This window comes from Lemur catta, chromosome 1 (assembly GCF_020740605.2).
Source record: "Lemur catta isolate mLemCat1 chromosome 1, mLemCat1.pri, whole genome shotgun sequence".
NCBI classification, from domain to species: Eukaryota; Metazoa; Chordata; class Mammalia; order Primates; family Lemuridae; genus Lemur; species Lemur catta.
This window is the reverse complement of record NC_059128.1, coordinates 244,132,850-244,160,345: the sequence shown is the minus strand read 5'-3', so window position 1 is coordinate 244,160,345 and position 27,496 is coordinate 244,132,850. Positions and strand designations below refer to the sequence as shown.

General features: G+C 36.1%; 1 protein-coding gene across 2 annotated transcripts in view; it reads left to right on the top strand.

The window, feature by feature from the left end:
• Positions 1–27,496, top strand: part of EPHA6 (EPH receptor A6) — an 836,036-nt gene that overhangs the window by 589,257 nt on the left and 219,283 nt on the right. For both annotated transcript variants that reach the window (XM_045557615.1, XM_045557625.1), the window contains one exon: positions 1,375–1,500. In XM_045557615.1, coding sequence (XP_045413571.1) covers positions 1,375–1,500 — 126 coding nt within the window. The remainder of the gene's footprint in view (positions 1–1,374; positions 1,501–27,496) is intronic.

The window sequence follows — 27,496 nt, the reverse complement described above, 5'->3', positions numbered from 1 at the left end:
TGTTTATTACCTATAAAAACATACCTAAAGTATTTGGAAAGATGTATAAGAAATGATCTCTTGTCCTCCAAAGGCTAGAAATCTATGATGGAAAACAGAAATCAATCAGCCTGGCGAGGTGGCTTGTACTTGTAGTCCCAGTTACTGAGAAGGCTGAGGCAGGAGGATTCCTTGAACCCAGAAGTTTGAGACCAGCCTGGGCAACATAGTGAGACCCTTGTCTCTCAATAAAAGAATACGAAAGAAAGAGATGAATGAACAAAACAGAGGGATATTCACAGGCAGAGGCAATCTATGATGTCTTCAGGTACTTACAAATTCACAAATGAATACACAAGTACACATTCATGTTTTCCAGCCATTCCTGCTCATCATTGTAACTGTAGGCTGTGAGCACTTCATCCCCACCAAGGAAAGGGCAGCAGCTACAGAACCAGTGACCAGATTTGGGCCTTTGATTCCCATCATTCCCACCAGGAAAGACAAGCCAGTTGTTTTTTTCAGGACTATGTGCAGTTGGGCCATGGAAGCAACTACAAAAACACAGAAAATGGCCATTATCTCAAGTGGCCCTTCTTGTCACTGTCAGGGGGTCTGTTCTTTACTGCTTGAGGGTTTCTGGAATAGGGAGAGACCACAGGAATGCATCATGAGTTCAGGGAACCTAGTGCCTTAGAATGCAGAGGGTCGAGGAAGGATTCTATGGGGCTTGCTTGCTTTGCAGGGAAGCTTATGTCTCTTTTTCCTCATGTCCTGAACCAGATCAGACGTGAAATGTATTGGTATTTCATTGGATGAATGAGATGGTTAAACTTTTTACAGAAATATAAAAAAAATGTGTTTTCTGGAACCTGTCAGCTCACTCTCTCTATGAAACCACCAGGTCATGTTCCATTAAAAGCAAGTAAAATTATTTATTTTATTTTTTTAGAGACAGGGTCTTGTCCGTGGCCCAGGTTGGAGTACAGTGGCATGATCATAGCTCACTGCAACCTCAAACTCCTGGGCTCAAGCGATCCTCTTGCCTCAGCCTCCCAAGTAGTTAGAACTGCAGGCATACACCACCATGAGTCTCACTATGTTGCCCAGGCTGGTCTCAAACACGGGACCTCACACTTGAGGTCCTCCTTCCTCAGCCTCTCAAAGTACTGGAATTACAGGCATGAGGCACTGCGCCTGGCCAGAAACAAAATTTTGATCACAGGTAGTCAAAGCTTTAATGGGGGCAGAGAGGGTGGGATAGGAAAAAAAGAGAGAATTTAAGGAATTAATAAGACTGACTACTTCAGTATGTCATTTTCCACTTTAAATATTCACAAGATATATGACTACTAACATACTCTTAACTAAATCAATTATTCTTTTTTGCTGCAGTACGCTTCCCAGGAATTAAAACTTACATTGATCCAGATACATACGAAGACCCATCCGTAGCAGTCCATGAATTTGCCAAGGAGATTGATCCCTCAAGAATTCGCATTGAGAGAGTCATTGGGGCAGGTAAATGTAAAATCTACAGTTTTGGACAAATGATTCCTTAGTGGCTTTGTAACTGGTTTATCAGCACACTATTTTAAATCTAAGCAGTTTTAGTCATTGAAAAATTTTAAGTGAAAAGTAAAATTATCTTATATTTGTCATGTTATTTTTTATGAAGGATATAAGTGTACATATTGTTTTCAAACAATGAGGAAATTTGCAAAAGCTATTTTAAACATTCTATCATCTTTTCTTCATAATGGAGATAAATTACAATGAAACTAGAGAGCTTCGGGAATTTATTTTGAAAATGCAGTTTCAGGAGTTTGTCACAAGGTTATTATAGATTTACTCAAGCCCCCAAATCTATAGACATATACTATAATTAGTATTCATAATGATGACCTTGAGGCTCTGCAAGACCCAGACAAGTTCTGAGAACCACCAGAAATAAAATTTGGTTCAACATAGTTTTATGTCATTTTAATGCAAATTAATAATTCTCCCTATGTAGAATTTTTCAGTGCTTAGAATACTATTATTCAACTATTCTGAATAAATAGAAATTTATGGTAAATCAGCCCACAAGAATTTATGCTGAACACTACTTATGGCAGAGCCTAAGCTGATGTAACAAATACACTCCAGAATACAGATTTATTCCTTTCAAATGCTTGACCCAAGGTGAATAGTCAATGGTGGCAGAGGAACTCTCAGTCAGGAGGTCTCGTAAGGACCTGAGTTCCTTCTACTCTTTGCTCTGCCTTCCCGTAGCATGTCATCCTCCTCTAGATGATCAAAGCTGGGTCACCAGCACGTTTGCCTTCCCTGCCTATGAGAAGGAAAAAGAAAGAGTTCAGTCTCTTTGGCTTTGTCTTTAAGACAATAACATGGAAATTCCCAGCACATCTATTTACATGCCCATGGTCCAAATAAAATTGCATAGACACATGTAAATTCAAGAGAGTTTGGAAATATAATTGCTGACAGGGCAGCCATGTATGTAACTAAAAAGGTTTGAGGAGGGTGTTTTCCTAAAATAGAAAAGGGAGAGTAGAACCTGAAGGGGAATGTAGGTTCTAGATGGTGAATATCTGTGTAATCCTTTACAGAGAGCAGAAGAGACCCAAGCATGGCCATTCCAGCCAGGTGTCATATTTTTACAAGGACCAAAAGAAAGCAGCTGATGAAGTTTTGTCTCTTTCATAACCCTTTTTCCCCAGAACAGGCTACATAACAGGATCCAGTATAAATTGAAAATGCGGAGTCCGTTATTGAAAAAAAATTATTAAGAATAGAGTGACAATAGAGAACTAAACCACCTATAGGACCCCTCCTAAACTCAAAGCTCTAAGTGACCTCACAAGTCTCACGTCCATGAAGCTAACTCTGTTTCCCAGGTACTAGAACTAGAACTACCTCAAGAATCCCAGAGACATTGGTAAAAAGTTCTTCCTGATTCCACTCCATCCCCTATGCACAATGGATCATCTCATCTCCTGCCTGGCCAGGTCTCCCTCTGAAAGCTCACACATGGTTCCTGTGCACTTAATCCTTGCACTGTCAGCTAGAGGCTGCCTTATCAGAAAGATTAAGGACCCAGAATGGAACCAGATTCTCTATCCCCTACTGACAACACAGATCATATCAACAGGCATAATTGAAAAGAGTGACTGCATTATATTCATTTAGTTTTAGAATTTGTGTTAAGTCAACAAAGGAATACAAAAGAAAGGAGATTGAATAATTTCCATAGCACACCATATTTGGCTTTCTTCTGGCCCCCCAAGAAAAAATCTGTTTATACTCTATTGTCCCATACTCACATAACTACAGTAGAAGCATTTTCTGTTGTAGCACTTTGTGCACAAATTAAAATGCCATTGTCTGAAATCATAATATTGAAAGAGAAAATCAAGTATCTATCTGAAGTATGAACTATATAAATAAACTTTTTAAGTTTTTGGATTTTTTTAACCAAAATATAATTTTTCTCTAAAAGAAGTATAATGCATACCTCAAAAGCAAAAAATAAGTACAAAGAGATTATTTTAATATCATTTTCCACCTGCTATTTCTGACCTCTAATGAAAGTCATAATGGGATTTCTCTCATTTGACAAAGACAGAGTATGGGAACCATACAGTCAGTCCTATTCATTGGTGTCTCTTTTTTAATCTTTATTCACTTTTGACTATTTCAACTTTCAGACAGTATGCTAAGAGTCCTTTTACTATCCATCTCCACAAAAATCATGAAAATAAAAGTGCTTTGGAAGACAAAGCTGTTTTAACATAACTTTCTTCTTTGTGGCCCGGCCAGTACTGCTCTGTTGATTAACTCCTTTAGGTCATTGTCTTAGTCTGTTTTATGCTGCTGTAGTAGAATACCACACACTGGGTGATTTATAATAACTATAAAATTATTTGACTCAAGGTTCTGGAGGCTGGGAGTCCAAGATGGAGGGCATCTGGCGAGGGCCTTCTTGTTGCTGTCATAACATGGTAGAGGCATCACATGAAAAAAGGGGGCCAAGCTCCCCCTTTTATAACAAACTCCCTGCATTAATCTTCCATGAGAGCAGATCCCTAATTACCTCTTAAAAGTCCCACCTCTCAGCACTGTTGTATTAAAGATTTAATTCCCAACACATGAACTCTGGGAGTTCAAACCATAGCAGCCGTGTTTCTAAAATTGTGTTTGTATGTGGAACAAATTGGTGGCGAATGTATAGATATTTCCTACAACAGCAGTATGGAAAAAGCATCACTGAATCAAATGGAAGAAAAATCATTAGTTAAGTAATTTTATGACATACTTGCACAACTATTTACTTGCTCAACTTTTAACCATAAATACTTTCCTTAGGTTGTCATGTATCCTTTATTTTTTGTTCCCCATGTATTGATTCTTCCTTCTCAGACTCCATTTCCTCATCATTTGTGTGCATTAGATAGTCCTCTTAGAAATATCAATTACATGACTTAAATGCTGGACACAGGTAAAGTAGGGTAGGGAAGATGAGAGAGGTCAGATCTCAGGTCATAACAATAGCCAAGTGAGAGATATTCAGGCAGGACTAAGGCATTGACAGTAGGAATAGCAAAAAAAAAAAAAAAATACTTAAATTCACAATTCATTGCTGAGTAAAAATCTACAAGACCACCATACATGCAAAGAAACAGTTAAGAATGCGTTCCAGGTTTCTATTTGGGAGACCACAATATACAATCATTAAATATTTCTTAAATGAGTTATTAAAAAAGAATGTAAAAACAGCCACATTAATATTTTCAGAAGGAAAAGAGCATGATATTATACCTGACCCGAGACATTTATTTACACATTCACTAAACAATGTTTATTAGATGGCTAATGTTTACTTATGAAAGGTAATGTGCTACTTAGTTTTTCATATTAAGTCACTATGCTCATCGGAGATACATGTATTCAGCTTGCCTTCCACGATCTTTGTCCTGAGATTTTCAGTTTTCTAACCATCCAAATACTATATGACTAAACCTTAAAATTTTAATTTATCTGTATATATATTCTTAACATTCACTATCTTTTCCCATAAATTTCACTGTTTTCTATGAGTTTTTTAGGGCATTATTTTTTTTTTTTGTATATCACTATTCTGTTTAATAGTGGCAGCTTATCTTTGTTCATCGATATAGGGCTGAATTTCCATGAAAATGCACATTTCCATTTAAATGAAGTGAGCAGCTCTGTTGCATAGGAGACTATCAAGATGATCTGCTTTGACTTCTTTGCATCATAAAATAAAATACTGTGGGAAGAAGACTTTAAAACAGAAATTCCTAGGCTACAAGTGCCAAGTCAGATTAGGGTAGAATCATTATTTTATTCATACCTTGCAAGATAATGAGAAAGCCGGTAAACTAAATTTTAATCATGGTCTGGAAAAGGTCATCAAAAGGCTATCCCTTTTTCAGGGCAGTACTGAACCTAAACCATTGGAAGAAAAACTTACCTAGCAGAGTATCTATAATTATGAAACATTATTATATTGAAAAAAATCATTCTTGTGTCTCTAAGCCCATGGAACACCTTTCTTACATTTGACCTTCCCTCTTCCCTAGTCTCAGTGGAACTACATAATATCTGCCTGTCATTCATATTCTATCCTTTTATCTATACAAAACTCATTATTGCATCCACTATCAGCCTTCTTTTCTCTAGGCTTAGTGTCACCATATTTTTTTTCTTCCTAGAATAGTCCAGGAAGTTAACTGTTGGTTTCTCAGCAATCATCTACAGGTAAAAGAAAGAAAGTCAAAAGGATGACAAACCGTATATAAAAAGTGATTGTCAGCACAGTGATTTATTTGTTTTGGTTAAGATTTTGCTTTTGTTATTGCCATCATTTGAGGTCACATTTGCCTTTGCCAAAGTACAAGGCATGATGTTTAGTTCATGTGCCTCTCCAATTCCCCGGCCTCTCCCAACCCGACCAGCCTCTTCTTTCACTCTAGAATCTATTATTTTTTATTTATCTTAAAGAAGCTTTCTTATCCCCTTTATTATTTTTGTTCCTTTTTACAGTTGTATTATACATTCTTGTAATATAATAATGAGAAATGTAGGAAGAATTCTAGATGTGGTTTCACAATTCTCTTTTTATAGAAAGAAACTTGTATTTATGGCCCATTTCCTCTCTATTTAGATGAGATGACCTTCTCAGATGTAGGTTTTGTTCTTGTCCATCAATTTAAAGTATTTATGGTAGAGGTCAGATTAATTGTCTTTTGTATTCTTGAAAACTCTTTTGCATAACCAATAGACTAAAAATAAGATGAGCAAAAGATTCTGGCAAGGCCTCTGTGCCTTTTACTTTATAAATCAAATGATACAGTCAAAGATCAGCTTTACCCGTTCTTCGTGCACATTATGATATGAATAGGAAACACACAGACTGAAGCAAGACAGACGCAGGTTTGAGTTACAGCTTTGCTACTAACTCACTCTGTGAACTTTAGCAACTTGATAATCTTTCAGAAATTTGGTTTGCTCATCTATAAAATGAATTCATTAAAAATATAAATTTTACAGGATTAAAGGAAGGATCAGAGGTGACACATATTTAGAACCTGTCATACAATAGACTCTCAATGAAAGTAAAAAGTGACAATTGGATTGGAAATGAATACATTTTTTATATTCAATTTTGATTGCTGAGATGAATGACACTCATTAATCAACTTTCAAAATACTTTGTGACTAAAATATCTGCCAATGAAGAATTCAACAGTCAATGCCTTAGGTAACTGGCATAATATATATGATTTTGAGAGTTAGTTGAAAATTAGTAATTAAAATGAAATGTCATTCCTGTTGATACCTTGAGCTATACCCATATCAAGAAATTCTTTTGTTTCTTTTTAATTAAATAAACTCAAAACTCATTCTTTCCTATATCATGTAAGATTATATTTATTATATGTATATTTCTTTCGCTATAAGCTTAACAATCCATAAGAAGAAATGAGTTTAACAAAGGAAAATTTATTTCAATGTCTTTTTTTCACTTTTAAAAAAATTGTTTTAATTTTTAATTAAATAACGATTGTATATATTTATGGGGTACAATATGATTATATATATATATACATTGTGTTATAGAATGATTAAATCAAGCTAATTGACATATCCATCACTTCACATACTTATCATTTCTTTGTGGTGAAAAGGTTTAAAATCCACTCTTCAGGCAATTTTGAAATATACAATACATGATTGTTAACAACGGTCACTATGCTGTGCAGTTGATCACTAAATTTATTCCTCCTGTCTAACTGAGACTTTGTACCTTTTGACCAGCATCTCCCCTTTCCTCTTCCACCTTATCCTGCCAGCCTCTGGGAACCACCATTCTACTCCACTCCTATGAGCTCGACTATTTTAGATTCCACATATAAGTGACATTATCCATTCATTTATTTTTATGGGTTTATTTCATTTCTTTTTAAATTTATTTTTATTTTTAATTATTATAGGCATATGGTAGTTATTCCTATGGTAGGCATATTTATAGGGTACATATGTTTTTATTAATACAGGCATACAATCTGTATTAATCAAATGAAGGTATCCATCACCTCGAGCATTTATCATTTCTTTGTATTAGGAACATACCAATTCCACTTTTCGTTATTTAAAAATGTATGCTAATTTACTGTTGATTATAGTCACTCTGTTGTGCTATCAAATATTATTAATTCTATCTAACTAGAATTTTGTATCCATTAACTATCCCCACTTTATTCCCCTCGCCCCTTCCCACTGCCCTTCCCAGGCTCTGTTAACCATTATTCTACTACTGTCTGTCTCCATGAGAACAATTATCCTTCATGCTGTTGATTATGATGTATCACATTGATTGATTTGCATATGTTGAACCATCTTTGCGTCCCTGGGATGAATCCCACTTGATCATGATGAATAATCTTTTTAATGTGTTGTTGAATACAGTTTGGTAGTATTTTGATGAGGATTTTTGCATCTGTGTTCATCAGAGATATTGGCCTATAGTTTTCTTTTTTTGGTGTGTCTTTGTCTGGCTTGGTATCAGGATGATACAGGCCTCGTAGAATGAGTTTGGGAGTATTCCTTCTTCCTTGATTTTTGGAATAGTCTAAATAGGTTTGGTATTAGTTCTTCTTTGAATGCTTGGTAGAATTCAGCAGTGAAGTTATCAATACGTCCTCGGCTTTTCTTTGGTGGAAGACTTTTTATTACTGCTTTTATCTTATTATTTGTTATTGGTTTATTTAGGTTTTGGATTTTCTTCCTCGTTCAACCTTAGAAGGTTGTATGTATCTAGGAATTTATCCATTTCTTCTAGGTTTTCCAACTTATTGGACATATAGCTGCTCATAGTATTCTCTAATTATCCTTTGAATTTCTTCAGTATCAGTTGTAATGTTTCCTTTTTCATCTTTGATTTTATTCATTTGGATCTTCTTTTTTTCTTAGTCTGGTTAAAGATTTGTCAATTTTGCTTATCTTTTCGAAAAACCAACTTTTTGTTCCATTGATGTTTTATATCTCTCTTGTTTCGATTTCATTTATTTCCATTCTCATCTTTATTATTTCTTCTACTAATCTGGGATTTGGTTTGCTTTTATTTTTGTAGTTAAGATTCATCATCAGGTTGTTTATTTGAAGTTCCTCTACTTTTCTGATGTAAGTACTTATTGCTATACACTTTCCTCTTATTAGTGCTTTTACTGTATCCCATAAGTTTTATTATGTTGTGTTTTCAGTTACATTTATTTCCAGAGTTTTTTTTATTTCCTTCTTAATCTCTTCATTGACCCACTGGTCATTCAGGAGCATATTGTTTAATGTCCACGTGTTGGTGGAGTTGCCAGTGTTTCTCATATTATCAATTTCTAGTTTTATTCCATTGTGGTCATAGAAAATACTTGGTTTGATTTTAATTTTTTAAGACATGTTTTGTGGCCTAACATATGGTCTATTACTGAGAATGATCCATGAGGTGAGGAGAAGACTGTGTATTCTGCAGCTGTTGGGTGAAACATTCTGTCAATATCTCTTAGGTCCATGTGGTCTATACTGTGGATTAAGTCCAATGTTTCTTTGTTGATTTTCTGTCTAGATTATCTGTCCAGTGCTTAAAAGTGGGGTATTCAGTTCTCCAGAGAATATTGTATTGGAGTCTATCTCTCTTTTTAGTTCTGATAATATCTACTTTATATGCCTGGGTGCTCCAGTGTTGGGTGCATATATATCTAGAATTGTTATGTCCTCTTGCTGAATTGACCCCTTTTCATTATATAATGACCTTTTTTGTCTCTTTTCACAGTGTTTTTTTTCTTGAAATCTATTTTATCTGAAATAAAGATACCCCCGCCCTTTTTTTGTTTCCATTTGCATGGAATATCTTTTTCCATATCTTTATTTTCAGTCTATGTGTGTTTCAGTCTATGTGTGTCTTTATAGGTGAAGTGGGTTTCTTGGAGACAAGGTATAGTTGGATCCTTTTTTTTTTTTTTTTTTTTTTTTTGTTAATACAGACAGCCCTATATATCTTTTAATTGAGAGTTTAGTCCATTTACATTCAATATTGTTTTTGATAGGTTAGGACTTACTACTGCCATGTTGTTACTTGATTTCTGGTTGTTTTGTGGTCCTCTTTTTCTTTCTTCCTTTTTTCTTGTCTTCCTTTGTATAAAAATGATTTTCTCTAGTAGTGTGTTTTAATGTATTGCTTTTTATTTTTTGTGTATCTGTTTCAGATTTTTTTATTTTAGGTTACCATGAGGCTTGCAAAAAACATTTGTTAACCAATTATTTTAAACACATGACAACTAAACTCTGCCTACAAACAGTCAAGCAAAGAGAAATCTCATAGAAATTCTATGCTTTCACTCCATCCCTCCCACACACACTTTTTGATTTTTGTTGTTTCAATTTATGTCTGTTTATACTATGTATTTCTTAAAAAGTTATTGTAATTATTATTTTTGATAGATTTGACTATAAGTCTTCCTACTCAAGAAATGAATGGTTTATACACCACAATTACAGGAATAGGTTATTCTGTATTTGTGTACTTACTGGTACCAGTGAATTTTATACCTTCAGTTGATTTCTTATTGTTCATTAACTTCCTTTTCTTTCATATTGAAGTATTACTTTTAGCATTTCTTATAGGGCAGGGCTGGTATTGACAAAATCTCTCAGCTTTTGTTTGTCTGAGGAAGTCTTTATTTCTTCTTCATGTTTGAAGGATATTTCTGCAGGATATAATATTCTGGGATTAAAGTTCTTTTCCTTAAGCACTTTGAATATGTCATGCCACTCTCTCTTGGTCTGTAGGGTTTCCACTGAGAAGTCTGTTGCCAGCTGTATTGGTGTCCCTTTATGTGATTTTTTTTTCTTGCTTCCTTTAGGACCTTTTCTTTATCTGTGACCTTTGTGAACTTGATTGTCAACTGCTTTATGTAGTCTTGTTTGAGTTAAATCCGCTTGATGTTCTATGACCTTCTTGTACTTGAACATTGGATCTCTTTCTCTAGGTTTGGAAAGTTCTCTGTTATTATTTCCTTAAACAAACTTTCTACCCCAATCTCTCTCTCCTCCTCCTCTTTTAGGCCAGTAACTCTTAGATTTACCATTTTAAGACTATATTTTAGATCTTGTATGTGTGCTTCATTCTTTTTTGTTCCTTTTTCTTTTTTCTTCTGACTGTATATTTTCAACATAGCCTATCTTCAAGCTCACTAATTCTTCTGTTTGATCAATTCTGTTCTTGAGAGACTCTGATGCATTTTTCAATTTGTCAGTTAAATTTTAAGCTCTAGAATTTCTGTTTGATTTTTTTTTTTTTATTGCTTCAATCTCTTTGTTAAATTTTTCTGAGAAGCTTCTGAATTCTTTCTCTGTGTTGGCTTGAAATTCAAATTGAAAATAGCTTCTTCAGAACAGCTATTTTCAATTCTTTGTCTTAAAGGTCATATATCTCCATTGCTCTAGGATTGGTCAGAACTTATTTAGTTCTTTTTCTGAGGTCATATTTTTCTGGATGTTCTTAATGCTTGTGGATATTTGTTGATGTCTGGCTATTTTTTAAAGAGTTGGGTATTTATTCTAATCTTTATAGTCTGGCTTTGTTTCAACCTGTCCTTCTTGAGAAGGCTTACAACATATCAAAAGGAATTGAGTTTCGTCATCTAAGCCTTTGTCCACAGCAGTCCTATCAGCACTGGGATGCCCCAAACCCAGTAATGCTATGACTTTTGCAGATTCCTGGTGGTACCACCTTGGTGGACTTGGGTAAAATATGGGAGAATTTCCTGAATTTCCAGGCAGAGTCTCTCATTGTCTTCCCTCACTCTCTCTGCTGGGCTGCTGGAGTTGAGGGAGGAGTGATGTGGGCTTTCCCTCAAGGCCACTGCAACTGGGACTGTGCCAGGTCACACCTAAAGCCAGCCCAGTCTCACCCAAAGTCCATGGTCGCTGCTGCCTGGCTACCTCTGATGTTAATTCAAGGTCCAAGGGCTATTTAGTCAGCAAGTGGTGAATTCTGCCAGGTCTAGGTCCTTCCCTTCAGGGCAGCAGGTTTCTTTCTGGCCCATAGTTGGTCAAGAGATGCTGTCCAGGAACTAAGGCCTGGAATCAGGGGCTTCATCAGTCTGCTTGGTACTTTATTTTACTGTGACTCTGCACCCAAGTTGCAAAACAAAGTCATCTGAAGTCAATCCTTTCCTTTCCTTAGGTAAAATAAGACTGTCCCTGAACTCCACTGCCTGGAGTTGGGAGAGGGGTGATATAAACTGGCTTTTCCACTGCCACTAGTGTCTCACTAGGTCATGTGCATCCCAAGTCCACTGGCTCCAAGCCAGCACAGGCTTAGGAATTGCCCAATGCCTGCAGCCTTTGTGGCCTGAGTGCCTTATGAATTTATTCCAAAACCCAGGCTGCTTTTTGTCAGCTGATGGTAGAGCTACCTGGAACTCATGTTTCTACCACTGGAGCAGAGGATTTCCCTTAGCTGGGTTGGTCTAAATGCTTCCTCCATGGGTGCTGGTGGAATTTGGCCCTGTGCTGTGTACCCCTGTGCCAGGGAAGCCCTGAGTTCTGATGCAAAGACCCATAATTATTTCACTTTCACTCCCTTGGGCACACAGATCTCTCTTTGCTAGGCATGCTGGTGTGACACTGCTGAAGGATTAGGGAGGGGTGGCATAGGCAATGCAAGGCTTTCTTTTCTGCCCTTTTCAGTGCCTTTTTCCTTGGTATAGTGTTAAAACCAGGTACTATGATTACTCCCCTAATTTTTGGTTCTCATGAAGGTAGGTGCTTGCTTGCATGGATAACTGTTGAATTTGGTGTTCACAGGGAGGGAGAATTGCTGGAAGTTTCTATTCAGCCTTCTTGCTCTGCCCCCTCTCTATTTAAATTTCTTAATGGAAAACTATTGTAAGTAGTCTGTCAATTTATTCCTTCTACATCTAAGAAATTAGATTTACTATCAGGAACAGGACTATATATCAATTTAATAGGCTTTAAGTTAATTTTCATTAATTTTATGAATGATTACTTATATTTCAACACTTTATATCTTATTTGGTAGCCATTTATTACACATTTGCTATCCTACGTATGATTCCCCGATCTTGCAAGTTAATTCATCATAGTAATAATTTGATCAATATGTGTTTAATAAATAAGTAAATGAGTAAATATAAATGAATGGCTAAAAGGATATTGAATTATTCTAAGTAATTATTTTAAATGACTATGTCTATCTGGTTATCACAAAAATCCTAATGAAGTGTAAGTTAAAGGACACAAAATAATATAACATTAAATGTATTATATACACAAAATAAAAAATAAGACAGAAGAACAAATTTATAGAGGACATTTGTGAATTATAGTTATTGCATGACTTTGTGTTAATAAATTTAATTGACATATTAAACCAAAATCATAAGATTTATTATATGCCTTTGTATTTACATAGCAAAATACAGAATCATAATGAAAACATTACATTGACATTTTATTTTGATTTGAGTTTGTATGACAGGCAATGAAATTTTAAAGAATTTTTTATAACTTACAAAGAATTTATTAATTTTTCAAACTTGTTCTGTCTTTGTTTTTTTCCTTCTAATGTGTGTATTGCTAAAATATTTGGTGAAATGAAGGAAACTTGACCTCTGTTTTCAAAAAAGTACTTCAAGGATATAGAGGAGACTGATACATCTTATTATATAGAAAAAAAAGAGAATGATATTCTCTTAAGGTTGAGAATCAATAAAGGAAGAAGACCTACACATCAACAGCAGCAATTGTTACCCCTTATCTTACTATAGTATGTTAAATATCTCTCCCTGCATAACAGATTACCCTAATACTTAAAACAAGAACATTTGCTATCTCACAGTGTCAGTGTCAGGATTCAGGCATGGCTTAGCTCCTGCACGCTTGCTCATAAGGTTGCAATCAAGATGTCAGCTGGGACTAAGGTCTCGTGTAAGGCTCAGCTGGGCAAGGATCTACTTCCAAACTCACTCATATGGCTGCTGTCAAAATACAGTACTTTGAGGACTATTGGAGAGAAGCCCTTAATTCCTCACTGGCTGTTGGCTGAAGAACACTTTCAGATTCTTGCCTTATGGGCTTCTCCAACATGGCAGCTTGCTTCATCAAAGCCAACCAGAGAGTCTGCTAGTAAAACAGAAGTCACGATGTTTTATAACTTAACCATGGAAGTGAAATCACATCACCTTTGCTATGTTCTAGTGACTATAAGTGTGATACTAGGCCCAGCCCACACTAAAGGGAGGAGATCACACAAGGACATGAATGCCAGGGTGCAGGGGTCATTACAGGCCATCTTAGAAGTTTCTCTACCACATATAGTATTGATTTGTCATGTTTAGGACTCTCAGGTGGTCCTACTTAACCAGCATCCACAGAGGTTCTGTGATATGTCCTGTGATTTGTCCCCTCCGGTCTGATTCACATAATGAGTTTTAAATACCATTGGATGCTCAAGTAGTTTATTCTGGCAGTGCGCTTATGAGACAGATAGTGGAAGCAGGCTGATAGCTGGAGCTGGATACAGTCAGGGGGTCAGATGACCAACTGACCAGGAGGGTCTCTGTTGGGAAACCATCATCAGATTTTGGGAGATCCCTCTCCTTTTCTTATAACTATATTGAGTCCTGGTCACTTACCAGGTATTTCTTTCGTAAAGGGAGTTTAAGTTATTCTAAGAATATAAGAGTAAGCTTTGTTTTAATGTTTATAAGAGTTATATCTGTGCTGAGGTGGCCATGTCTCTAGTGTAACCAGAGTTTTTAGTTCTCATTGTAATAGATACCCAGCAATCCCCAGGCCTATTGCATCATACTTCCAAATGGCACAAAGTGTTGGCCCTGCAAGGGGATTGAGTGGGTAAACCTTACACCTATCATTAAGTTTATACTCATAACATGTCCATTATAGTATACTAAGTGCTTCTAAACCTGAAGATCATTTGGAGTTTTAAGCTTAATATGAATATATTAAAGATGGCAGGCTCTTATTCAGAATACAATTTGGAGAATAAGTTTAGATGCCAATTGAATACAGTCCTGAATATATATCTTACAAAGAAGAGAAAGGTTGTTTATGCTTTAAGATTATTTCATTATGCCATACACTCAATAAGGCTTCCTGAAGGACCATGTGCATCCTACATTGGTGAACAGTAAGATGTGAATTAAGGCCATAAATTTGATTATAGGATTTGCTTATGTCATACTGTAATTCGTCTGGCACAAGATAATTAGTTGATTGTTCCCGTAGTGATACTTGTGTTCTCAATCTAATTGTCTATGTATTTAACTAATGACTTCTGTCTTTGTAGCCTGTCTAAGTTATCTATTGCTATGTAACAAATCATCCCAAAATTGAATGGCTTCAAATAACAAGCATTTAATTTACCCATAACTCTGTGGGTCAATAGTTTGTGCTGGACTCAGCCAGGGCCGGGGACATTTTCTGCTAGTCTTGCCTGAGCTCATTCCAGTAAATGCCATCATCAGGTGGCATGACTAGAGAGTGATAGATGTCAGGTGGTTGAGCTAGAGGGTCTCAGCACAGATAACTGTACTTCATATGACCTCTCCTCCACCAAGGGAGTAGACATGGCAGTCTCAAGGCAGTGTGCCAAGCAGGTTAGAGCAAGAGTTAAGAGGCCTTGGCTCTGAACTCCCACATCACAATTATGACATATTAAGCTGGTCAAAGCAAGTCACAAACCCAGCCCAGATTTAAAGAGGTGGAGAAATAGATTTTACTTCTTGATGAGAAGAACAGCAAAGTCACATTGCAAAGGTTCATACATATAGGTTAGGGAGGAATTTGTGGCCATTTTTTACAATCTACCATATAGCTGATATATTTTTTAAAAAGTGAATCATTATTTTTAAACCTAATATGGATAACAGATTATGAATTTACTTGCTATCTTACCTCAAAGACCATTTTACTCTGTACCTGTAACAAATGATATTAATGTTTTCCTTATTTAGCAACTACTAGGTAATGAGCCTTGGATTAGGTACTAAGAGGCTCACAAAATTAAGTAATAAAGCAGCTTAGGTTCAACAGGAAAACTAAGAAAATTGTAATATATAAAGCAGAAAGGAGAAGTAGAAAGGAGATAAATAGGACAAGATAGAAGAAGGATCATAAGTGAACAAAATATACATATAAATTACTATTAATATTCAAAGAATCTAGAGATCACTCCAGACTAGGAGATCAGATTGCGTTAGGGAGATTGCACTAGCCATTCAAACCCTCTCTTGAAGGTAAAGAATGTGAAGATGCAGAAAAGGCAATTTAGAAAGGGGAAGAACAATAGAAGTGGTAGCATAAGAGGTGTGGAGACTGCAAAGAGGAATATTGGACATTTTCAAGATATTTTAGAGTTTGATGACATTGGCTCTTATTATATCTAATTTTTCTTCAAAATCTAGGCTTCTCCTCTTGATGCAAATGTAACTCTAGTTCTGCTTTATGGCTATTAGTGACTTTTAGGTTGGTGACTTTTTAGTTTATAATGACATATAAATTTCAAAGTTATTAAAGAAAAGAGGAAAGATAGCTTTCTTTTATTGAGTAAAGGAAAAGAAAAAGGAAAAATGTGGATCTACAGGCATATGTGTGCACACGTGTACATGCATGTGTGTGTGTGTATACATGGACATATACACATACACATATAGATGTACCTGTATGTTTGTGTGTATTAGCTCAGGCTGCCATAACAAACCACCATGGATTAGGTGACTTAAACAACACGAATTTATTTTCTCACAGTTCTGGATGCTGGGGTGTCAGATGGGGGTGCCAGCATGGTCAGGTTTTGATTGAGGGCTTTCTCCTAGTCACAGAGGGCCACCTTCTCACTGTGTCCTCACATGCCAGAGATAGAGAGAAAGAGGGAGAGATCTTCCTCTTCTTATAAGGCCATACAGAGTCTTGTCAGATTAGAGCCCCACCCTGATAACCTCAGTTAACTTTAATTGCCTCCTAAAGACTACATCTACAGATAAAATTGCATTGGGAGTTAGGGCTTCTACATATGAATTTTGATGGAACATAATTCAATCCATTTGGGGGAAGAGAAAATGAGATAGTAGCTGATGTGAAATTTAGTCACTATTGTCTGAGTACCTGCATTGGCAGATTTTGAATGAAAACTGGAAATTCATAAAGGGAATCCGTGCTAGGTTTGTCTTACTGGGAGGGATCTGGACTTAGAGCTGGGTTTAGGCCAAGAGCTAAAAGAGGATCTCATGGTTACCAGTGTGTCCAGAGTGTGGTAGAGCCACAGGGGAAGGGAGAGAGCAGCAGGTCCCTCTGAGTAGAATCTGTACAGATGGTACATTTTCAGTTACTTTTCATGTAACGTGCTGATGTGATTGCTGTTAAGACTACAATGAAAATATAAATTTAGTATCAAAGCTAAGACCAAGCTCTTCAATGTACAATTGAAGCTTCCATTCTGGATCAGGTTATCTTTTTAGAAGGTGCATGCAACAGTTGTTAGAACCTTTACTTAAAAATCAGTATTCAACATTTAATCACAACCTTTATTAACATCAGTGCATATTGTATGTCAACCATTCTCTGATTACAATGGAGAAGTGCATTAATCTTATCAGGAAACAATATTTATATCATAGATATAGAGGATTTCTTTCCAAAGGTTTTTTTTTTCCCCTCTCTGTAACCAGTTAATCCATCTATGATTAGAAATCTTACAACTTTTCCTCACAGTGAGTAGCACTTCCTGACCTAAGTTTTGTCTTTTCATGATCTTGTCCCTAGAATTTAGAGTTCATTTTATATTTGTCCTTCAAACTTCTTGCCCACTCAGGATAGTGGACAAGTGGAAAGTTCAGTTTAAATTACAAGAAGAGGCACTAGCCAATTTACCTCTCTGAGCTTTACTTTTCCTATCTGTGAAATAAAAATAAAATGTCTTTGCTCCTTCACGATTGATGTGAGAAGCAAATGAGATAAAGTATATTCTGACTGACCATCCAGTCTTTATCAGAACACCACCAGTGAAAGTGTTCACTCCCTCACCAGACCACCCATTCCCTTGGGAACAGTTCCAATGAATCAAGGATATTTGGGAATAAAAGTGTGCTTTCTTATATAATCTTCTAATACTACCCACTGGTTACTTGTTCTGCAGAATTGGACTTATACATAATAAACCTAATCTTTCTTCCACCCTACACCATGACCCTTCAAATATTTGAAGACAGCATGTGACCCTCATAAATCTTTTTTCCAGCCTAAATTGTCTACATCTTTCAACCATTTCCATCTGACATGATTTCAGGATACTTCATCATTCTGGTCACCTTCCTCTGAAGAACTAGAGTTTTTCTCTAAGTCTTTTCAGAATTATCCCAATATTCAAAATATTTTCTAATCAACAACAACAAAAAAAAAACACAGGGGTAGCACCTTTCCTGCTGTGCCTCAATTTATGCAGCCTGAGTTTGCGTTTGCTTTTTGAACAGCTGCCACACTGTTGGCAGAGGAAGCGCTTACTCCCAGCTTAGCCCCAGTGATCTTGCTCAGAGGAGTTGCTACTAAGCCAGGCCTTTTACTATACTTGTCCAATTGACCTTATTACATTGAGTGCAACAGTACATTTGTATAAGTGGATTAATAAAATGTGGTATATGTATACCATGGAGCTCTACTCAGCCACAAAAACAATGATGTATTATCCTGGATAGAGCTGGAACCCATTCTACTAAGTGAAGTATCACAAGAATGGAAAAACAAGCACCACATGTACTCACCATCAAATTGGTATTAACTTATGTGCACATTTAGTAGTAACATTCATCAGGTGTCGGGCAGGTGGGAGCGGGAAGGAGGGGATGGGTATATACACACCTATTGGGTTAAGGTGCGCACTGTCTGGGGGATGGACACACTTGAAGCTCTGACTTGGGTGGGGCAAAGACAATATATGTAACCTAAACATTTGTACCCTCGTAATATGCTGAAATAAATAAATAAATAAATACATAAATAAACAAACAAACTTTAAAAAAATAAAATATTCATAGATTGGAAAAAAACACTTGTATATGCTTACATTATATATCTGTGTAAATCGTATATACTCTCTACATAAATCTATTATATATTTTTCATATTCCCACTCATAAATATTTCTGTTAAATTTCATTGTGCTTCTATAAGTAAAATTTCCTAACTTATTCATGTTCTTTTCCATCTTAATTAGATCAGCCAGGACAATTATTGTCCTTCCCGGTAACATCCGTGATTTGTTCTGCCTTGCAAGTTAGCTGTGTCCTCATCATAACAACTCAGAACTCCCTGTGCTACAATTATTTAGTTAGTCTAATTTTCTTGTTCATTGGGATAATTATGTTTGCATTGTTGGAATTCTGTATTTTATAGATGCCTATCCTGCGCTTTTTATAGAATCTCTGATCATAAGTTATACCCAAACCATGCACAATTTTTTAACTGTCACTGCAAAGTTTAACACCTACGATTATGCTCAGTGCTTTCTTCCTAGGCTGTTACATATCTTAAAATGAAAATGGTCAGTTTTTCCCGAAGTCCCGACTTCTTACACTTCATCAGTCTTTATTCAGAGCTAAGTCCAAGTAACAGCTCTGTTGACTTTGTGAAAGATGGGAAAAGGCAGAAAGGTATGAATTTATGATCTTTTGTATCTTCTCATTTATTTCTTTACTGGTGGAGCAAATAAATTCACAGAATGGGAAAGTGTGTTCTGAAAGGATTGTTTGAGAATTGAAGCACATGGACTTTCTGTGTGGTCTAATGCAGTTCCTTATTTAGATGGAAACCTCTGATATTCTGTTTCTGCCAAAATCTTTCCCTAAGGCTCCCTCCTTGCTTCAACCTATCAAAAAAGATATTCTTTCTTTGATATTAATAGGAGGCAAGAGTTATTAAATGTTCACATGCTTAGGTGAGATTTACATGTTATCATCTCTTCTAGTCTTTACAACCCTACAAATCACAAACTCCCATATGTCCATTTTCTAGATAAGGATAGTAAGACTTAGATTAAATTATTTCATCCAAATGAATGAGCTTATAAATAGTAAAGCCAGTTTTAACCCCACAGTAGTCTTATTTCAGAGCTCATGCTCTTTTAACTACGACTTCATTACGTAACCTTTTACATTTGGGAATCTATACTTCCTTTATAAGAATATCTTCTGGCACTTTTAAAGTTGCTACTTTATAAACTGTCCTTTATTACACAATCTCTACCTATCTTGGGTGAATTTGCCTGTGTTCCTTGCTTTCATTCCAGCCCTCTATCAATCTGTCTGTCTGCAGTCACTGCCCAACTCCATGACGTAAACCTGTGTTCCAGTTGCTGATCGGAATTTCTGTGATTTGTAGGGGGAGAGGGAATTACCACTACCTAACTCTAAGCTCACTGATGCACTGAAAAACCAAGTGCCTCGGCAGGACCAGTATTAATGTGGATATTGATTATTGTCATGAAATCATTCTTTAGCGTAAGAATACAAATTTCCCTTATTTGAAGCATGATTCACATGCTTTCAGGTGGCATGTCAATGCATCAGCAAACCCTGTTGGCTTTACCTTCAAAATATGTCCAAGAATCCAACCACCTTTGACCACTTCACAGGTACTACCCTGGCCAACCCACCAACATCTTTCCTGGTCTCGCTCCTTCCACTGCTCTGTGGCACGTTCACCTCACATAGAACCCTGGAATTGGAAGATTCATTTGAAATATAAACTAGATTGTGTCCCTCTCTGCTCTATACTGCCAATAATGTTTCATTCCATTTGGAGTAAAAGCCTGATCGCCTCCTCAGTTACCTCTTCTATGCTGCCTCCCACAGCCTCCCCTTCACTCACTGCTCTGGCAACATTGGTGTCCTTGCTCTTGCTCAATGTACTGCGTGCACTCCTGTCTCTAGACCTTTCCCCTCTAACTGGGAAGCTCTTAGCCCCAGTAATACCATGGCTCCTTCCTCACTCCCTCACTTCCTCCAACCTCTGTGATAATGTGAATTTATCAGAGAGGACGTTCAAGTCCTTTATAAAGTAGTAACCCTCTTTCCAAATGCCTCTTCTCCCTTACCTGCTTTTACTCCATAGCAGTTATTAGCAACTGACATATCTGTGTGTTTTGTTTTTTCTACTGTCAGTCTTCTTTCTCTTATTTGCTACTATATCCTCAGCCCTTTAAATAGTACTTGGCATGTGGTAGGGACTATATAAATTTTAATGAATGGATATAAAATTTACAAGTATAAGTATTTATTTATCTGTTACATGACTTGATTCTCAAAAGGGTTATACCCTGGTGTAGGGTTGAGGTGAGGGGGACAAGATTCCCCTTATATATTCTGAGGGTTGTGTATTGTGATGAAGGTTTGATATGGGTACATTAGCTTCTCAGAGAAAAGGCATACAAATAAAATTTGATTTTAGAGTTAGATAGATTGCAATTAAAATGATCACTCTAATGTCAGTGTGGAGGAAAGATTTAGATAAGCAGTGCTTGATAGCAGAGAAACCAGTAAGAATGCACAGATTCATGAGACCAAGGCACACAGAACCAGTCTCAGGTTTTTGACTAGAATAATGGAAGTAAAGAACATAGGAATATCTGGGAGAGGATTTGACATGTTGAGATCATATGGAAAAATCAAATGGCTTTTAAGACAAGAATGAAAACCTGGGCTATTTTCTTACTGTTTGATGAAAATCACTATGCTCTTGATATATTAAGTAACACTTCTTTGCCCCATTATCTATAATTCCTATTAAGACAAGAAGTGAACTTAGACATTATAAGAGATCAGTAGTAATGTAGAGCCCTGCCTCATGGAAGGCAAATCCGTAAGTCACAATGCCCCATTTCTGAATGTGCATGACAAGGAGAGCAAAAGTGAAATCTGCCCAAGAATAGGCAGGGATGTCTTGCTTGCTGGAGTTATAAGTAAAGTCCAGAAGGCTTTGCTCAGCTCACTGTTGGGTAGTGGGCCCAGTTATTTCAGAAGCCATTATATGACTAAGGAGAGAAAAATGAAGAGGTAGGGAAGAGAGTTAAATTTCATTTTTTAAAAAGTAAATTTGAAAAAATAATAAATGTGGGTGTTATATTTGATGTATGAAACTGTTAAGGTTCACTTGTTGGCTGATGGAACAAATGTCTATAGTATTGGAGAACAGTGGCAGCTTTCCCCTTTCTCTATGAAGTTTAACAGCACTCTTTACAAAAGAAGTAGTCAAAAGGATTGAAGGTTGACAGATTTTCATTACAATTATAGAGACATTTTGTTTTACTCCATTTTTTAAGAAACTTTAAGTTTTAAATCAAAATGATTTTCACGTATCTAAAAAAAATAGAGAAAAATAGAGGGGCTTGTAATGAAAAGTATAAGGATACCACTCCCTCTCTTAACTTTCCATCCAACCTCAATTCTTGTTTATCTGTGGCAAGGATTTTTAACTGATTCTGTTTTTTAATTCTCATATTACTTCCATATTCATTTAACCTTAGACATTATTTATTGACTTCCTGTTATCACAGATAGAGATTTAGCATCCTGATAACACCCATATCCCCTCTCCTCTCAATATAGCTGTTACCTTTGTAACTGATGATGTATTGATTATTTAAATATAATATTTGTCTCTATATCTTGTTGCCACAAATGTAAGTGCTACTTTTATACTTATGGTAGTTTCCTACCTATAGTCAAAATGCAAAATGTACAAACAGCTTATTTTCAAATTGTTATACAATCATGGGTTGCTTAATAACAGGGATGTGCTCTGAGATATGCATCATGAGGTGATTTCATTGTTGTGTGAACATGATAGAGTGTACTTAAACCTAGAGGTTATAGCCTATTACACACCTAGGCTAGATGGTATTTGCTTCTAGGCTGCAAACCTGTACAGCATATTACTGTACTGAATACTGTAGGCAATTGTAGCACAATGGTAAGTATTTGTATATCTAAAAGTAGAAAAGATACAATAAAAACATAGTACAGAAAATAAGAAATGGTACATCTTATGATGAATGGAGCTTGCAGGATAGGAAGTTGTGCTGGCTGAGTCTGTGAGTGAGTGGCAAGTGAATGAGGGCCTAAGGCATTACTGTGCACTACTGTAGACTTTATAGTACACTCAGACTACACTAAATTTATTCTAAAAATAATTTTCTTTCTTCAATAATAAACTGAGTTTACTGTAACTTTTTACTTTATAAACATTTTAATTATATTTAACTTTTTGAGTGTTTTGTAATAACACTCAGCTTGAAATACAAACACATTGTGTACAAAAATATTTTCTTTCTTTATATCCTTATTCTACAAGATTTGTCTATTTTTAAATTTGTAAACTTTTTTTTTTACATTTTAAACATTTTTGTTAAAAACTAAGACACAAATATCCACAATAGCTTAGGCCTATACGGGGTCAGGATCATCAGTATCACTGTCCACCACCTCCACATCTTCTCCCACTTCTCCCTCCTTCTCCCAGAGGCAATAACATGCATAGAGCTGCCATCTCCTGTGATAGCAATACCTTCTTCTGGAATACCTCCTGAACCACCTGCCTGGGGCTATTTTACAGTTAACTTTTTTTTTTAATAACTAGAAGAAGTACACTCCAAAATGAGGATGAAAAGTAGAGCATAATAAATATATAGACCAATACCATAGTCATTTATTAAAATTATCCAGTGTTTTGTACCATACATAATTGTATGTGCTATACTTTCATACGACTGACACAGTAGGTTTGTCTACAACAGCATCACCACAGACACATGAGTAATGCATTACGCTATGACTGCAACGTTACAAAGGCTACACTGTCTCTAGGTAATAGGAATTTTTCGGCTCCATTATAATCTTGTGGGAACACTGTTGTATATGAGGTCTGTTATTGACCGAAATATTGTTATGCAACACGTACTCATGTTTGTAAAACCTTTTGGCCCATTCTGCTAAGATTTCCAATATGGAAACCTGTGGTAGTCAGATACCATTTTCTGCTCAGCTGGGAAAAAAAGGAAGATTTAGACTTTCTGAGCCTGACTGCTGAATTTTATGTAGGTCCTTTTTAATGATGTCATTTTAATCTGAGTAGGTTTGCTCTTCTGATATCCTCTTGGTAATGCTACTGGAAATTTATGGCTGAGCTTCTCTAGAGCAGGCAAATTATGGCACAGACCAAACTGCCTGTTTTATGGGAATACTGCCATACACATTAATTTACTTATTGTCTATGGCTGCTCTTGTGCTATGACTGCAGAATTGAGTGCTTGTATCAGACAGAATTGTCCACAAGCCTAAATTATCTACTATCAGGCCCTTGACAGAAAAAGTTTGCCAAGCCCTACTCCAGACTGCTCTAGACTAGAGCATCATTCAGTGTACCCAGACTCTGCTAGTACTTGCACTCCTAAAGCCTCTCTCCACCTGCTTCCGTTCAGACTGATGCACAGGTCTCATCCTTTCTCCTTGTCCCTTAAACTAAGTTGGAACCATTATTTTCAGTATACGATGATAGTCTCCTCTCTTAATTTACCATCTTCATTTTGCTAATTCTCAATTGGCTTCCTAATTAAAAGTGGAAAGTTTGCAGAGGAATTATGTTTTCTGGATTCTTTTATATGTGAAAATGTCTTTTCAATAAATAGAAAAAAATAATTATTCTGGGCATAGAATTTCAAGTTAAAAATATTTGTCCTTCTGAATTTTAAAGGTACTGCTCTACTGTTTTCTAGGTGACAGTACTGCTGCTGACAAGTTCTATGCCAGGAAGATCCTACCTTGTAATGACATATTAATGCATTGTGCATATACAGGCTTTTTCAATCTGGAGATGTTAGTTCTTTGAAAATCTTTAGTATTATTTCTTGGCTAATTTCCTTGCCTGTGTCTTCTTATTCTCTGTGGAATTTCTGTCAGTCATGTATGGAACCCCTGGATTGAGCTTTTGCTTTCCTAAGAATTAAGCTCATATATTTCATGTTTGGGTTTGTTCCTTGCTGGTGCAAATTTGTTCTATTTTCTAGCAGACTTCCTCAACTATATTTATAAATCTTTCAAGACATGTCTTGAGTTCATTTTTTTCTGCTATCATTTTAATTTTTAGGTATCTCTCTAATTTTATCAATATTTCTTTCTGCTTTTCAGCATCTGGATCTTTCTTTTCCTTCACTTTTTTTTAAATTTCAGAATATTAGAGGGGTATAAATCTTTTGGTTACATGGATTGCTTTTGTACTGCTTAAGTCAAAGTTGTAAGTGTGCCCATCACCCAGATAGTGTACATTGTACCTGTTAGATATGAATTCACCAATCCCTTCTTCCCCCCACCCACCTGCATGCTTTCCATTGAATTTTACTTCCATCTGTGCACCTGAGTGCTGATCACTTAGTTCCATTTTAATAGAGAGTACATGTGGGGTTTGTTTTTCCATTCTTGCCATATTTCACTTAGGAAGATGGTCTCCAGTTCCACCCAGATTGTTGCAAAAGGTATTAATTCATTTTTTATGGCTGAGTAGTACTCCATGGTGTACATATACCATATTTTATTAACCCATTCATGAATGGATGGATACTTGGGTTGATTCCACATCTTTGCAATTGTGAATTTTGCTGCAATAAACATTCAAGTACAAGTGTCTTTTTGATAAAATGACTTTTTTCCTTTGGGTAAATACCCAGTGTGGGATTGCTTGATCAAATGGTAGGACCGCTTTTATTTCTTTGAGGAATCTCCATAATATATTCCACAGAGGCTGCACTAGTTTGCATTCCCACCACCAGTGTATAAGTGTTCCTTCCTCTCTGCATCCACACCAGCGTCTATTGTTTTAGGACTTTTGATAAAAGCCATTCTCAGTGGGGTTAGGTGATATCACAGTGTGATTCTGATTAGCATTTATCTGATGATTAATGATGTTGAGTATTTTTTCGTATATTTATAGGGCATTAGTCTATCTTCTTTGAAAAGTTTTTGTTCATGTATTTTGCCCACTTTTTTATCATTTTATTTTGTTTTATTTTTTTATTTCAGGATATTACGAGGGTACAAACATTTTGGTTACATTTTATATCTTTGCCTCACCCAAGCGAAGGTTAGAGGCATGCCCTTCCCCTCTACAATGCTCACCATGTCCATTAGTTATGAGTTTACCCCCCCAACCCCCTAGTCCCTGGAGAAAATTATTACTGTGTGAGCACCATAGTGTTGATCAGTTAGTGCCAATTTGATGGCAAGTACATGTGGAACCTGTTCTTCTGATCTTGTGATACCTCACTTAGGATAATAGGCTCAAGCTCTATCCAGGAAAATATAAGAGGTGCTAGATCACTGTTGTTTCTTGTAATTGAGTAATATTACATTGTGTACATATACCAAATTTTAATAATCCACTCATGAATTGATGGGCACTTGGGTTGTTTCCACATCCTTGCAATAGTGAATTGTGCTGCCATAAACATTTGGGTGCAGATGTCTTTATTATAGAATGTCTTTTGCTCTTTTAGGTAGATGCCTACTAGTGCTATTGCTGGATCAAATGGTATTTCTATTTTTAGCTATTTGAGATATCTCCAAATTCTTTTCCACTGAGGTTGCACTAATTTGCAGTCCCATTAGCAGTGTAAGAGTGTTCCCATCTCTCCACATCCTTGCCATCATTTTTTGTTTTGGGATTTTTTGATAGAGGCCAATCTCACTGGGGTTAGGTGATATCTCATTGTGGTTTTGATTTGCATTTCTCTAATGATTATAGATTTTGAGCATTTTTTTATATATTTGCTGGTCATTATTCTGTCTTCTTTTGAAAAGTTTCTGTTCATTTCCTTTGCCCATTTATTGATGGGATTGTTTGATTTTTTCTTGTTGAATTTTTTAAATTCTAGATAGATTCTTGTTATCAGCCCTTTATTGGATGTGTAGAGAGCAAATATTTTCTCCCATTCTGTAGGCTATCTATTCTCTCTAATGATAATTTCCTTGGCTGTGCAAAAGCTTTTTAATTTGATCAGATCTCATTTATTTAATTTTGTTGCTGCTGTGATTATTGTTTTGACCCCTTTTGCCCACTTTTTAATGGAGTTGTTTGATTTTTTCTTGCTGATTTGCTTGAGTTCTTTGTAGATTCTTGTTATTAACCCTTTATGGGATGTATGGCACGTGAATATTTTCTCCCTATTTTGTAGGTTGTCTATTTACTGTGTTTTCTGGATTCTTTTATATGTGAAAATGTTTTTTTTTAATAAATACAATAAGTAGTTTGGGCATAGAAGTTCATTTCCTCGGCCGTGCAGAAGCTTTTTAATTTAATCAAGTCCCATTTATTTATTTTTATTGTTGCTGTGATTGCCCTTGGGGTCTTCTTCATAAATTCTTTGCCTAGGCTGATATCTGAAAGAGATTTTCGAAATTTTCTTCTAGAATTCTTATGGTTTCATGTCTTAGATTTAAGTCCGTTATTTATCTTGACTTAATTTTTGTGAGTGGTGAGAGATATGGATACTGTTTCAATCTTCTACATGTGGCTATACAATAGGCATAGAGGAAACATACTTCAAAATATACAACAAACGCACACCCAACATCACACTGAATGGGGAAAAGTTGAAAGTATTCCCACTCAGAACTGGAACAAGACAAGGATGCCCACTGCTACCACTTCTATTCAACATAGTGCTGGAAGTCCTAACCAGAGCAATCAGGCAAGAGAAGGAAATTAAGAGTATCCAAATGGGGAAAGAAGAGATCAAACTATTGTTCTTTGCTGATAATATGATCTTATGCCTTAAAAACCCCAAAGATTCCACCAGGAGACTCTTGGAATTGATAAATAAATTCAGCAAAGTCTCAGGCTACAAAATCAA